The sequence below is a fragment of the Mollisia scopiformis genome (genome assembly GCF_001500285.1).
Source record: "Mollisia scopiformis unplaced genomic scaffold LY89scaffold_22, whole genome shotgun sequence".
NCBI classification, from domain to species: domain Eukaryota; kingdom Fungi; phylum Ascomycota; class Leotiomycetes; order Helotiales; family Mollisiaceae; genus Mollisia; species Mollisia scopiformis.
The window spans coordinates 392,639-407,203 of record NW_017263602.1 but is presented as its reverse complement, the minus strand read 5'-3'; the positions used below and the strand labels follow the sequence as shown (position 1 = coordinate 407,203).

The 14,565-nt window shown below is 47.7% G+C and overlaps 6 protein-coding genes across 6 annotated transcripts; 4 read left to right on the top strand and 2 right to left on the bottom strand.

Annotated features, from left to right (window-relative positions):
* The first annotated feature begins 1,674 nt into the window (after window positions 1-1,674).
* On the top strand, window positions 1,675-3,453 carry LY89DRAFT_216903 (uncharacterized protein). The gene is made up of 2 exons (XM_018205909.1): window positions 1,675-1,871; window positions 1,923-3,453. The coding sequence occupies exons 1-2, from the start codon at window positions 1,853-1,855 to the stop codon at window positions 3,095-3,097; spliced, it is 1,194 nt and encodes a 397-aa protein (XP_018066305.1). The 5' UTR covers window positions 1,675-1,852; the 3' UTR covers window positions 3,098-3,453.
* A 356-nt stretch (window positions 3,454-3,809) lies between these two features.
* On the top strand, window positions 3,810-4,121 carry LY89DRAFT_673751 (uncharacterized protein; the record flags this gene model as incomplete). Its single annotated transcript, XM_018213386.1, has 1 exon — window positions 3,810-4,121. One exon carries the CDS (start codon window positions 3,810-3,812, stop codon window positions 4,119-4,121), a length of 312 nt encoding a protein of 103 aa, XP_018066304.1.
* A 106-nt stretch (window positions 4,122-4,227) lies between these two features.
* Window positions 4,228-5,205, top strand: LY89DRAFT_216818 (uncharacterized protein). The gene has a single exon (XM_018205906.1). It carries the CDS (start codon window positions 4,297-4,299, stop codon window positions 4,861-4,863), a length of 567 nt encoding a protein of 188 aa, XP_018066303.1. The 5' UTR covers window positions 4,228-4,296; the 3' UTR covers window positions 4,864-5,205.
* Window positions 4,900-6,136, top strand: LY89DRAFT_216856 (ras-domain-containing protein). The gene is made up of 2 exons (XM_018205907.1): window positions 4,900-5,188; window positions 5,262-6,136. The coding sequence occupies exons 1-2, from the start codon at window positions 5,084-5,086 to the stop codon at window positions 5,871-5,873; spliced, it is 717 nt and encodes a 238-aa protein (XP_018066302.1). The 5' UTR covers window positions 4,900-5,083; the 3' UTR covers window positions 5,874-6,136.
* Window positions 6,137-9,551: 3,415 nt separating this feature from the next.
* On the bottom strand, window positions 9,552-10,453 carry LY89DRAFT_216880 (uncharacterized protein). Its single transcript, XM_018205908.1, has one exon. The coding sequence runs from the start codon at window positions 10,262-10,264 to the stop codon at window positions 9,659-9,661; it is 606 nt and encodes a 201-aa protein (XP_018066301.1). The 5' UTR covers window positions 10,265-10,453; the 3' UTR covers window positions 9,552-9,658.
* A 1,947-nt stretch (window positions 10,454-12,400) lies between these two features.
* On the bottom strand, window positions 12,401-14,453 carry LY89DRAFT_688428 (uncharacterized protein). The gene is made up of 5 exons (XM_018215702.1): window positions 14,143-14,453; window positions 13,605-14,078; window positions 13,416-13,555; window positions 12,877-13,086; window positions 12,401-12,802 (listed from the first exon to the last, which is right to left on the bottom strand). Exons 1-5 carry the CDS (start codon window positions 14,435-14,437, stop codon window positions 12,599-12,601), a joined length of 1,323 nt encoding a protein of 440 aa, XP_018066300.1. The 5' UTR covers window positions 14,438-14,453; the 3' UTR covers window positions 12,401-12,598.
* Window positions 14,454-14,565: the final 112 nt, after the last annotated feature.

The window sequence follows — 14,565 nt, the reverse complement described above, 5'->3', positions numbered from 1 at the left end:
TGCAACCGTTCGAATGTGGGCCCGAAAGGTTCGCTCGTCTGGAGATATTTGCTTTTTGTCTGGTGTCAGCTGCTGGCATATTAAAGATAACGAGGAGAGCAGGTGGGGCAGAATCGAAGTAAAGTAAGAAAGTGTTCTGTCTTTACCGTGATGCATTTTCAGCCCTATGAACAGTCATTTAAAGCGGCTACTTTCCACCTTCAAGACTAAGTAGAACTGATCGAAGAGCTCGGTAGCTAGCTACATAGGAAATCCACAAGCGATTTCGTCATTTTCGAGATACCACCCTTTCAAATCACCAACGTCGACGATGATTGAGTTATCTGGGAGAGATCTTTATGATGGTACAGCGGTGTCGAAAGAGCTCGACTAGGCCAGAGGAGGATCGAAGAGTGTTGGGCTTGTATGAAAGAGTGTATGAGCCAAGTTCGGAGTACTTTCAATGGGTTTATTGAGGCTCTTAGTGATTAGTATTGTGTCTATATACCTCTAAAACTCAGCAATGCTTACGAGCCCAGTAAGCATTTTTACAAACTAGCTTTGGTAGATGGAATTATCCCAGCTTCACCGAACATTCCTCTTCCGGGGATAATTGTTGGACAGCTTTTGGTGGGATACTCCCTCTGTCCATAGAGTGCATCAAAGGGCACGAGAGACCGCTCTCGACAATACTCACATTTTCACTCGGGAGTCGACGGTCCGACATAGTAGCTTTCACAAGTTGTCCTCATGGACGCGTAACGGATCTGCTCTTTACCCAACCTCGACTTCTACGGTACCAATACAATTGATTTAATTAATAGAAGCTAGTTAGGGAAATTCATAGAGCAATTGCGCGAACACCGAAATCCAACTCCACGACGCCACTCTCTGTCCAAACCGCTGAAACCGACAAAGAAATTGTTTCTTCGGACTATTTCGAGGAAAAGAAACTGAATCTTCAACCTTATCCGACGGATGTTTCTGATCGCGATAGCAACTGAGACTTTGTGGGACAATCATTTAGGTGGCGCAGTCCTGAATTCATCCAAACAGTGGTTCCAGGAACGAGGTTCAAAATCTTGATTTTGTTGATTAAGAAGAATAGAAAGTCTGATGTTATGTAAAAGGACAAAGTATGTTTCTCCGCACTGCTTGAGAAGTATATTGAAGACGAAATTCAATATAAATTCGGGAGAAGCTCTTTCGTCTAATTCGACGACTTGAGAGCTCGCATAAATTGTCCAAATTACTCTGCTTCCGTGCCACCTGGAACGCCAATGAGTGGAGACGAAAATATCCAAACTAGTCCCCGAAAAAGTTTAGTTTATTTTGGACGCTTTCCCAATTGCGCTTCCTCCGCCTCCCTCGTGTTGACCTACTTTCGAATACTATCAAAGAAGATCTCGCTCAACGACCACGAATCCCCTCACATCATCGTGAAGTGAAGGCTGTCGCTGGTCTCGATTACTTCGACGTCCATGTAGTCGTGTCGCAAATTTTCCACGACTTCTGAGCTCGTTCTCATCACACTCGTTATTCAATCAGCCATCTTGCTGCTGCGACCGTAGCCGTTGCTCTCCCTCCGACGACGACCACAACGGCAAGCCGCATCTTCTCCAACAATTCATTTCTTTCAATCGGACTCCTGCATCAAAGAATTCGAAGGCACCGTATCAGCGATACATCTTTCTGCCAAATTTCACGACCTCCGTTCCGCTCATCAATCTACTCAGCCTGTCTTTGTCAGACAATCCTCAAAGACGACGAGCGCCTAATTAACGACCACAATTACACCTGTTTGCGAACAGCTCCGAAACCTCGAGTAAATAACGCACCGAGGAAACTCTATTGATAATTGCACATATTCACGATGGCGTACTATGGGGCAGGTTCGTCTTATCTCAGCTCGATTCGAGATCAATTTGCTAATTCAGATACAGTCTCCTTTGAGTCCCTCTTTCGTCGATGCGTAACTGGATGTGAAGGCAGTCCAGCCTGTCCCACCTGTCCCTCGGATCAGATCTGCTCTCTCGTTCCTCCGACTTGCGACGAATGTCAGCACACAGTCTGTGTTGCAGCTTCTGCTGCTCCATCGACAATCAGCTCATCTTCAACCAAATCAAGTTCAGGGCCGAATGTTGGAGCCATCGCAGGTGGAGTGATTGGAGGAGTGGCAGTGATAGTGGCCGTCACATATTGTGTCTGGCGATTCTGTATCAAGACGAAGCGACAACAATACGAGCAAGAGAATTGGGCCGAAGACCCCGAAGAGACTCTGCCGGCCGAGAAAGATTTCACTATGCGGCGAGATGCAAGAGCTTCTACACATACAGTTGGCTCTATCGCTTCGACAGTATTGACTCGAGCATCCAACATCATCCAAATCGCTTACATCCCTGGTGTCACGAATCGTTCAGCTCCATCTACGCCTGGTCTTCTGGTACCGCCTGTTCCTCCGATCCCAATTGCATTGTCGAATGCAAGCACTCCACGCTACGAGCAAGAACACTTCTTTATGCCTGGCGACCTTCGAGATTCTACATACTCTGGTGTCAGTGATAGAACTTCATACGCTCGGACAAGTGTGGCTTCAACCATCTACGGCAAGAACGCCATTGTATCACCCATCCCAGCTCAAACTGTTATCAGAGGCAAGCCTGCTTTGGTTAGCGTCAAGTCCAATGGCAACAGCTCGACTGGTGAGCTTACACCTCCCGTGCCTAGCGTGGACTATAGCAAATACGGTTCTCAAGGACCTCCAAGTCCTGCTTTCAGTGTCGGGTCTACCTTCTTGAACAACGCCAATACTGCAACTACAGTAAGACCACAAGTTGTCCGGGTCGTGAGTGCCCCAAAGAAGGCTTCTCCTACAGGATCCCTTGCAGAGGAGCGAAGTCTTCTTGGTCGAGACTCTAACGCCATAACGATTATTGATGACACTCCTACTGTTGAGCAAGGCCCTTTCAGAGGTACTCGAGAGCATCGTCCTAGTAGCAACAGCACCCTAAGTGCCGTTATCGAAGAAGCTCAAGCTAAGAAAGCTCAGAGCGCCAGTGGTTCATCGCCAAAGACAGATGGTACTCCATTTGGAGACGAACACGAAGTAAAGGAATGATGGGGTCTCGCTGGATGATGAACCATCTGTGGGGATGTCGATTTTTGCCGCATCCCAGGACATGACTATTAGGATTCTTCTGTTTATATTTTAAGCTCTTTTAACGGCGATCAGGATGGCGCAAGGATATGGTGATATCCTCTCTGGGGAACTTACCGAATATAGGGAGGCTCCTTGATCAGCGTCTTCGATACAATATATGATTGCAATGGTCTTCAACGAAACACATCATGGTGACTTTTCTTTATTTGTCATTACCATCTACCACGTGTCTCCTTATTCTCTCTATATAAGGGCCCGGTCTTGTATCCCTATTCGAAGTTTGTTAGGTTGACTCTCTTGTCACTTCTACTCCGCGAAAATGTTCCTGGTACATTTCAACAGCCAACCACTATCTGAATCTTTGACCTCTGTTCAAAGTTATTCAAAAGTACTTTCAAGATTCCTACTATATGTTTGACTTGTGTTTGACAAGACTATAAAGTATGCCAGTTTCTCTGATGAGCAGATTCTCTCGGTTCAATTTCTAGAACTCTGATACGCATCATCTTGAGTTTTTCGAGCAGGAGCTGAATCTATCAACCATAGTGATTTTATTTTTGCCTCTTTCTCTTCGCGGCTCTCTCTTCACTCTTGAGTATCCTTCATTTGGGGGTTTGGAGAGGTATAAGTATCCAAAATACATAATGTACCAGATAGGCTGTCACTCGACATGGCTGTCCCATTCATCCTCCCCGTCTTGACAATGAGCCTTCTTTTTAGCACGTGTCAATTCTCTCTTTCCCGGAAATCTGGAGTCGTCAAGATCCCCAACAGCTTTCCATATATCCATATTCCTAACCTCTGCACCCCGCGTTTTGACCCAGACGTCATCGGAAGCTGTTGCCGTATATTACATCCTCAAGTACCCTACATGCAGAACAATAATGAAGCCCAAGTCCACGATCCACTTCTCCGAGCACAAGAGGTGGTGCCTGATAAAGAGGATAAAGCCCCTGAGGACATCGGCGAGCGTTTCCACTGAGATTAGCCGCACTTGCGCGATGATTGGCCAAGGTGAAGGAAAATATACCAGCAAACAGCCATTGACAATTGTCAAAATTCCGCACACAAGGTCTCGCACTGCCATTGCTGGATGTAACTGGATCTATCATTTTCTATATCTATCTCGGTTGGGTCCTGAGCGAAGCCAAACTCAAATGCATTCCACTTTGGTCGAAGCACGTGACAATCACATTTTCTGCAGCTTGTCTCATTGCACAATCCAGGTCCAGCTCCAACATCAGCAGAATCAAGCAGAAGCGGCCGGACACGGAATATATCTTCTGCCCTGGAGCTGCTGCGTCGCGCCTGCGCCTGCGGCGTTCGAATTTTTAAGAGGCCGCCGCCTTAAGCCTTTTACGCAGCTTCCTGCATGCTTGGTAGTTGGCTCTTTTTTGGCGAGCATTGCAGCCATTGTTGCATCGTACTGTACCTTTGTCCTTCGTACCTATCTTCCATTCCACCAAGTGAGACCCAGCATCTTTTTCTGTCTATCAATTTCCAATTTCTGGCTGGTCGCCGCTCCCAAATCAGCTGTTCTGACTTCCGAGCTAGAGCATACGTCCAACGGGCTAGACTCCTGCCCACTGCACTCCAACTTCAGTTACAATCACAAACTCCCACTGCCGTTGAGCTTTGATCTGCACATCTACAAAAAAAAAGCCCGAGCAATTCGTTGCGCACCATTCACACACGCAGGCGATCAAGTGCCTTGGCACGAGTAACCAAGTCCCAAGCCTTGATAGGTATCGTGCCGCCAGAAACCTATCTATCTCTCCACAGACACAGACCAAATCAAAAACTCCACCGCAGATCAAGGGCCTCTACCAAGTCGGTCAGCACGATACTTCGACGAATTGTTCCTCTCACTGCCGACTTCTGCGATTCGGTCTCCGGCTCTCGCCCTCTGCTTGACGCCCATACGTTCTCACCACATCCCTCATCATGGCGGGCAAGATGGTGCTGTACAAGCTGGTGGTGCTAGGAGATGGAGGTGTTGGGAAAACAGCCTTAACTATACAATTAACACTGCAGCATTTCGTGGAGACTGTAAGCACCTTCTATCTCTCCCTGCTGCGTGGCCTCTCTTCAGTGTTTGAGATTGTACTTACTTTTTCCATAGTACGATCCCACGATTGAGGATTCATATAGGAAGCAGGTGGTCATAGATGGACAATCATGTATGCTGGAAGTCCTCGATACTGCTGGGCAGGAGGAGTACACAGCATTAAGAGATCAATGGATTCGCGATGGGGAAGGGTTTGTCTTGGTTTACAGCATCTCCTCGAGGTCCTCCTTTACACGGATTCAGCGGTTTCACAATCAGATTCAACGAGTCAAGGAATCTTCAGCATCGTCGCCCTCATATCCAGGATCGCCAATATCCTCGGCTGCTCCATCGGCACCGGTACCCATAATGCTTGTTGGAAACAAGAGTGATCGTGTCACAGAACGAGAGGTTTCGACACAAGAAGGTCATGCTTTAGCACGAGAATTGGGATGTGAATTTGTTGAGGCATCGGCAAAGAATTGCATCAATGTCGAAAAGGCATTCTACGACGTAGTAAGACAACTACGTCGTCAAAGAGTCGCCAGCAGCATGAGAGCAATGCAAGGCTCGGGAGGGAAACAGAGAATGGGGACTGGAGAATCTGGAGGACCCATTCGAGACGACAGTCGGATATATCGCGACAACAATAGGAAGAGGAGGGAAAGAAAGTGCACCGTCTTATGAGGAAGCGCTTTCCTCCTAACTTTGACCAGCTTGTTTATTTTTCCCGAGCATGCACGACGTTTACGATCTTCCTCTGGCAGAGACTCGAGGCGTCTGCCCCCCACTTCTTCTCCTCATCCTCTTCCATCACACGAAAGCTTCCTTCTTTCTCTCCAGCGATTTTGTTCTCATTTCAAGCTGACTCGGCGAAATCGGGTTTAACAAAAGAGTGGCATGGCGTATTCATGAATCAACGGTACCTGCACACCGAAAGAATCTCTTCGAGCGATATTTTACACACAATCACACACAACAATGGGCAACTCGAGGAGCAAATGGAAATGTTGATGGTTCATCTTGTCTGAACTGAGCGGGATTCAGGGTGTCACTGGCGCATATCATATATTTTTCTCTTCTTCTGCTCTATGGAATTGTCTCCGTGTTGCGAGCTAGCTCCTTCTACATCATCATTTCTACAGCCATTTTGAAAGGGATCATCATATTTTGTAGCGGAAATTCGAAAGGGGCGATTGGTACGCGGGAATTACTACTGGAAAGGACATGGATGGGGTAGCTTGGGCATGCATGGCACTAAAATGTTTGTTTGGATGATCAAGGAGAGCAAGAGAGAAAAATTCAGGAATTGATAGCTGGGAAAGAGTGAGGCAGAGAGGTTCAGTTGTGTGTCTGTAAGACCGGAGAATATTCTTGAAATGAGAATCATTTCACCCATTCCAACCTCTTCCATCTCATGAATATGAATGTGCCAATCTTCCCATCCCACTCTTGCCCAACCCTTCCAATTTAAAAAGCAGAACAGAAAAAAAAAAAGGATTCCCCAAATCTTTCTTCTTGCGTGCGTAGGACCCCACTATTCTTCTCAGTTCTCACTTCTGGAGCCCAGGCACGCAAAGCCAACAGCACTAGAGCAAATCCTTCGGTTTCCAGATCCGTGTCTGCCCCGGCATGTTTCTGGGTTCGCTTCTCGTACTTTTTTTTTTTTGAGGACCTTCCCGACGTGGTGGATTGTCGCCGGTTGGGTAGCACGAAGAGAGAGAGATGGGGATGGGTCGGGGAGGGGTTTGTTTGATTGAGCAACTAGGGTGGGAGGGTCAGGGTCAATTTCTGTCTGAGGTCATTGATACCTGCTAACTAACTAGCTAGTAAGCCTCGTTCCTCGCTCGCCATTGTCGCGGAGGCGCCTCCCAACAAACGTGGTGAATTGAACTCAGGGACCCTCATCTCTGCTAATCTGGAAGCTAGTATTGACTGAGGTGAGGGCTCTAGCTAGCTTCACGGTACGGTGCTTCCTAGCTTTTGGGCTAATGCTGAACAGTGAGGAGAGTTTTCGTTAGCGTTAGGGCACGATTTGATTGATTCTTGGCGGGGTAGTAGTTTATCTATCTCTAATCTCTAATCTTGATATGATATGAGGTGAGGTGATTGTTGCGAGAGCGGGGGAGTTAAGAGTTACGTTTCTGTTACATAGGTTCCTTACCTCTTGTCTAATCTGGGATAAGGGTTTTTTGATATGGCGTGGTTTCAAGGCTCTTCTTCTTGTGGCTACGGGATTCTAGATCGATAATTTATCAGATGAATCTTTGTAGAGGGATTGGATCAGTGAGAGAAGAAAGTCACAGGAGAGGTTCGGAGTTTCCGACAAGCATATGGTAGATTCGCGGATGCAGAGTGGTGGGATCAAAAGTGGCGTTCTGACCTGCCTTTCCCAGCACCACGTGGGAGGCGCTTTCCGTCGACTTACCGGTGCGGTGAAGAAGCTGTTTGGGATGAGAAATTGGGTATGGGGTTTCTCGTGTGGTTGGTGTATCTATGATAACAATGTCTTGGTTTCTGCTACCGGTACCTTGATCAGGGTGGGGTACCTTGATCAGGGTGGGGTTGGAGTGGGGGAGGCGTTTCTTTCGTGAGTGAAAGAAGATATCTTGAACCCCCAAACACAAGACTACTTGCTGTGCTGTATACCGCTTCTACCACCTAGGAAGTTGCTAATGAAGCTGTGCCTCTTTTAAATGTCCGAATGAACGGAGCACGAGACACTTCCAGCCAGATCTCAAGACTTTGTTAGTCATTCGAGCAGCTCTCTTTGGCGGTCAGGTACGAAGGTACATAATATGTACAAGGAAGGCGGATCACCACGATCCGACGGTTCGGGTCCGATGTCTCATTTCGTGTACGAAGAATTGGGGATTGGGCAACTGATTTCGGTGAGATGGCCGTGCTCACTGAAACCGGGCTTGAGGCTTGGTTGAGGGACTGCTGATGAGGACTTTGCTTTCTTCGGAAACGTGGTGAAGGATCGACCGCTCCCACTGGACTTGACATACAATAAATGCCTTCCGTGCAGGAAGCAGCAGCAGGCACGGCTCGCTGCGTCCCGCCCGAATGTTGGACAGCGGAATAGGGACGGAAAAGCCGATTGAATGAATGATAAGGGGATTGGGACTGGGATGTGATGTGATGAGGTGAGAGGGACCCGGAAGAGATGTGATACTGTGCTGCTCCTCGGGTTCGCTCTCTGCAATTGGGATGTCAATATCGAGGGATGATAACTTATCTTTATTTACTTCGTAACACGAATTCAGGAGAAGGTGTAAGTCGGGGAGATGCGGGAGGGACATCACTCGAGGAGATGAGCCAGAATCTGGAGAAAACGGGGTCGGATATGCGTCAGCGTGTTTCGAGCCCGAATGGAGCTGTCTGCTATATAAGGTGAGGTGAGTTGAGGTTGCACCACTATTGGAATCCGAGTCGCTGGGACGAGGTAGGCGCCATGGTTGAGAGGAAGAAGTGACCTTAGCTGATTGATGAGGCTGTTACCAATTTTGCATCAACTCTGGAGTCTCGATATGATATGCGAACGAGGGGGAGGAGAGTCTTGATGAAGAAAAAGCTGCATGTCGGCACCGATCGATGAGGTTTAACCTTGATGACATGGCATTTATTTCCGATGCCAATTCGTTCACACCATGGCCTTGGTGTCTTACCTTTTCCACCTCTTGAAGAAACATTGCGTCCATGACAAACATTACTCAGTCGCTCAGTAATCATGCATCTCACAAATGACTATTTTCAGGAACAGGTCACTCTCAGACCAGAATTCCCATCTAGCCCCCAAGAACAGACGAAAAACGAAGTGTAAATGAGTTCAGATCATACCCAACTCCGCTCATCATCCAGACCGAAAAAGTAAAAGAGCAGCTCTCTCCCCGGCTGACTGGTCACTTCGTCTCTTTCGTCCAGATTCGGAAGTACACACGAATTCTTCCCGCGGTCTTTTACCTCGATGGCTAGGTAGGCTGGCAAGCTGTCTGGTCCTCTAGGCGCCGGTCTCTTTCTCTCTTGCGTCCGATGTTGCAGAGAACTCACCTCGCATGGGCCATGCAGCGCCGTGCATGTCCGTCCAGTGTTCAGTCGCTCTCCCTTGCCTCTCGCAGCTCCTCAAAGCAGCGTCAAGTCCCAGGATTCGCTCAAGCGACCACCGTCCATTGGCCGCTCGCTTGGGGGGGAGGCGAGCCTGCAGCTGCAAGAGCTTGTGAAGGTAGGTCAACATTTCGTGGCCTGCGGAACTAACGGGCCACGTGATGCTGCTGTGAAGGATGACCTCGGGATGTGCGTTGCCTTTGGCGGGTGTGGACGTTGGTGGCATACGAAGCAGTCAATGCGATGGGATGGGGATCTGCCGTTGTCGATACGATGCTGACAATCAGTTTCGAGAACGGGGGGATGACGGGCCGGAAGGAGGTGAGGGAGACAGCGTTTACGTACCTTGGTAACACACGGCTGAGTTAGGCAAATGCTGTGTGGAGGACGTGGAGGTGATGAGGATGCAGAGGCAATAGGCATGCACGTGTGATGGACAACGGGATTTGCTCGCTGGCCAAAAATCCCCGAAGGATGCCCGAAGGATGTGACCGAGATCGACAAGTGTTTGAGGACTTGTACTTCTGTGACATGAGGTCTTTTGGGTGTGGTCCATTTTGCCTTGGCGAGAAGGGGGGAGAATCGGAAATAGGGGGGCGGGTTCGGTTAACGACCCGAGTAGAGCCTATTTTGTGAGGGACGGCCCGAATCAATCGACCATGCGGGGAGCCGAGGGTGTTTAGCCATCTTGCATGAGTACACTCCAGTGCCGTGGACTCAAGAGAGGGGCCTAGAAGCATCTTGTGATAGCTCTTCTCGAGTATCAGATTGATGGGTTCTTGCAGGCGGCTGAAACTTATTTCGGTACGTGACGTGTACCGGTACTCCTTGCTTCGGATCGACTTGTCTCTTCGGTTGTTAACAGGTTGCATGTACTCTGTACTTGGAAAACTTATACTTTGGTATGCACGCTTCAGCCATGTGGAATCTGTGTTTCCTTGGTCAGGATTTGGAATTTTGAGCTCTTCCATTCTGCCAAAGCAGCAACGACTGCCGTGTCACTGCAGATTACCCATTCTAAGCTGATATCAAGTGATTAATCGGGAGGAATTTTTCAGAACCGGTATGCTTAGCGATGCTGTGTAGCACAGAACGGCCGCCAGGCAAGTTGCACGTCATCTCAACGTCCTGCAGTCATGTAGATAGCCGTCCAGTGATGCCGTTCCCTCAATTCCAAATGTTCTGAGTTACATGTGACGTCCGTGTCTCTTGACAGCTTCTTGAGCTTCCAATTGCCGCCCAACTTCATGTTACTTCCCCTGAATGGCACTTCGGTCCTATTTTCTCCATGCATGATCGTCACTTGCGTTCGAGATCTTCATGTGATTTCAGTCCAAAAAACGCCGAGGGGTGCTTTCGACATTGAGACAGGATTATCGCCGAGAGTGCACACATGTGTAGCCCCAAGAAAACCTCCTTCGCTAAGGGTTTCCTGAAATGTTGTTTCGCCGTTCTCATCGCTTATCATCCAGCAGAAAGAGCTGCCTCGGGTTTGCAGAAAGAATCACGTCACTTGCTAGTTCCAAGTAGTATCAGATGTTGCAAACTACAGTAGTACTTCTTCTGATACACTACAATCATGTGGTCATTCGCGTTTACCTCCATCTCCTTTCCCTCCTTTTCCCCTCGCTTCGTCCTCGCTTAAGCGCGAACCAAAAAAAGCAGCAAAACATAAACAATCAACCATGACCATATAAAATTATAGAGAATTCCTTAACACGAAGATTAAACCTCGAGAACCGCTTTTGTTATACAGTCCTTTAGTCTCTTTGCAGCAAATAAACCAACCTCAAGTAAATACTCATCAGATCGCTTCTCTACAAGGAAAATATGCCCTCAGAAATTCACCTACGTCACACTATCTACCCACACATCCCTCTACAACCCATATAAATCCAAACAAGCATTTCCCACCCCATACCCATTTCAGCATTCCACTTGGTTCAGTGGTTCAGGTCAAGAGTGGGTCAAGAGGTGGATTGTGGATTCTAACGCCTGGCCCGAAACGAACGAACGAGCGATCGCGATTAAAACTGCAAACGACATCGAGCAAGTTTTTCATGGCTACCCCATTTCGAAGGGTTAGACCGGAATTTTTTTTTTGCCTCTTCTCTTCTCAGATTGGGAGACTGGTAGGTATTTTTTGGGTGTGGGGGAAAGTCAGGCTCGCTTAACGAGGAGAGAGGTCATTGACGAGGGGAGGGAGGCAGACGTCACAGCTTACTGATTTGTTCTTGCGTGATGAAGGGTCATGAGCATGTTGGATAGATAGGCATATACAATGCTATGCCTTTTCTAGCGGATATTTTGGTTGCGAAGGAATCGTAGCCTCGAATCGCAATGGCATGAGCTGAATATCCTTTTTGTTGTATCTTCCCAAGAGACAAAGGCGCAAGCTATCACTTTCAGTTGTGAACTTTTCAAGCAATAATCGATTTTGAAGATTAGCTTACTTGCTGCATGCAAGGAAATTTCTAGTTATACAATTGGCTTAATGCTTTTTTTTAAAAAAAGTGAATTGCTTGTGAAGTTGAAGTTGAATTTGGAGTTGAATTTGGAGTTGAACTTGAACTTGAACTTGAACTTGAAGCTCAAAATCTTAAATCCTTGCTTGATATGAACGACTAGCTTCCGTGCAATATTCAAAGAAATCTCTTCTGTTTGGGCTTTCTTTCACTTTCGATTTTTAAGAAATGTAATTGCTTATGTATCTTTATTTTTTCTAATTTCAAGATGTACAAGTTATTTTTACCTTAGAAGGGCTTACTATGCAACATTATCTACCGAATGGGTGGGAATTCTCGATTGTGGCTAGGATGATATACTTTAGATATCATTGTTCATGGTGCATACTCCCGCTCCGAAGATTCGTCACCAAGTTCGTTTTGCATTTCGAGGCTCAAGATGGAGAAGTCATACTTGCTTCTGAGAAGCTGATGCTGAGAAGTCTTAGAGAAAGCTTCAAGAGCGTCTGCTGTAGATTCTGAGCTTTGATCAACTTTTTTCCAGTACTTACTTCAAGTACTAAAGAGATCTGTTTTAAAAAGTTCTGCATTGGACTTTATAACAGCGAGTCTTTTTTTTTGGTCTCAGTTCTTTTCAAACACGTCCCAAACTTAACATTGTATGCTTTTGATATAAAGCTTTTTACAAGACATAAATTAATGCAACCGATCCTGTCCCATTTTCCCGAGATGATAGATAGATACCCAGGTATTTTATGCAAACCCAACCACCAAATGCAACGCTCACTTTTGTACCCCACCCCAACCTATTACATGCAAAAAATAAATAGAAAGATCCCATCAAGCAACAGGCTTCGTGTCCGATACCCTCCCACCATCCTCCTCCACATCCACAGGATGTTTATCCAAACTCTCATACCACTGAATCACGCTCCCGATCAAGAAACACCAACTACCCCAGAACGTAGCCAATGAGCCCTGATACACGCATCCACTGTTCGCGGCCGCGAAGCCGAGGGCCCCGCAGAGGGTGAAGCCGATTCCCTGATCAATTATTAGCTTGTATACACACAATGATTTAGGAGAGGAGGAAGAGAAGGGGAAAAGAAGAGACATACACCAACTAAATTCCAAGCCCCAATATGCCACCCAAGCACTTTCAGCGCGGGGAGGTACCATTTCTGCTGTGTTTCAATCATGAAGAGTGTTCCGGAGATGATAAAACCTGTTCCGCCAATTACTTGGGGAAGCCAGTATGCGCCATTCTGGGCGGCGGTTGAGGTGAGGCGGTTGTAGATTGGAGGGAGGGCTGTGAAGCCTGATATCCACTGTTGCGGCGGGTTGTTAGTTTTGTTTGGGCGTGATGCGAAGTTTCATGAGTTAAAGCTGATGAGAAGTACTGTGATAGCAATAGACATTGTGTCTTGCTTCGTTGTTTGCACTAGACTATGAAGACCGCTGCCTCTTGCTTCACTAGAGCAAGCACCCTAACACTTACACATGTAATTTAATGGTCCATAACTTGATGCCTTCAACCTGCGTCCTAAGAGTGGCACAGCCCCAAAAGTGGTCCACTGAACCACCATGAAGCGATCGTGCAAAGAAATGGAATGTACTCAAAGTCCCTGACAAACACAGAGAAAGGAGAAAGACTTACAAAAACAGTAGCTCCAATCATCTGCGACAGGCACGCCAAAAATCCCACCTCCTTGAAATAATGAGTCCTCAACTCATACCAAGTAGGCCACCAAGTCCACTGCCTCTCATCCCTATCCGTCGGCTGATGTTCATCCTTCTCTGCTTCTCATTAGCCCTTCCCTTTCTCCCATCACCACTCCTCACTCACCATTTACATCCACCCTACTCTTCCCCACCAAATTCCCCTTATTCCGATGATGATGCCTACACCCATCGGGCTTAACCCTAACCAACCTCTCCCCCTTCTCCACCACCTCCTCAACCGCCCACCCAAAGCAGCCCGCCCTCTCCTCATTCACAGCCTCTAACATCAACAATATACTCCCGATCTCAAAAATCGTCGCGCCGATAAAAGCCGTTATGCCACCCGCATCCGCGATCTCGCCGCTGAACTCGGAAGACGGGACCTGCAGCGGCAGCCAGACGAAGAACGAGTTGATGACCCAGACGACGGAGCCGAGCGTGAAGATGAAGGCCACGAGGTAGGAGACGTCCCAGATGGGGTGCGTGGTGAACATGCGGAGGATGCCTTGGAGGGTTGCGACCACGGTGGAGGTGGAGGGGGGCGTGAGGTAGCGGGCGTTGGAGTCGAGTTCGGGAGTTACGAGGATGGCGTGGCGGCCTGAGACTCATATATCAGTATACTACTTCTCTGTGCAGAGAAGAATCGGGTTGAAAATAAGTACCTTTCCTGTTATCCCTCGTGCGATATAATCTCTGTACATCCTCCGCTCTCACCTCATCCCGTTTCTTCTCGGCCAATTTCTCCTTGCCTTCCTCCTCACTCTCCTCTTTCCCCTTCAAACTCAGCGAGAATCTAGATCTCCTGGCTGTCGGATTCAGGAATCCAAAGGGTCCATAGGCCCCTACTCCCTCTTCGACATGTTTCCCGATGAAATGCGGAAGTCGTGCACCGGTTTCTGGATCGCGCTTCATATCTGCGAGTGCAATTGAGCAGTGAAAAGAATGAATGAATGGCATGTTTTGTTTGTTTGTGTATTGGAAAATAAGGGCGCTATGACGCAGCGAGACGGCGTCCGCCAAGGAAATGCTTAGTGTGGAGTGATTGTGGAGTTCTTGGCAGGGGTCTTCGGTTCGTTGTGATGCAA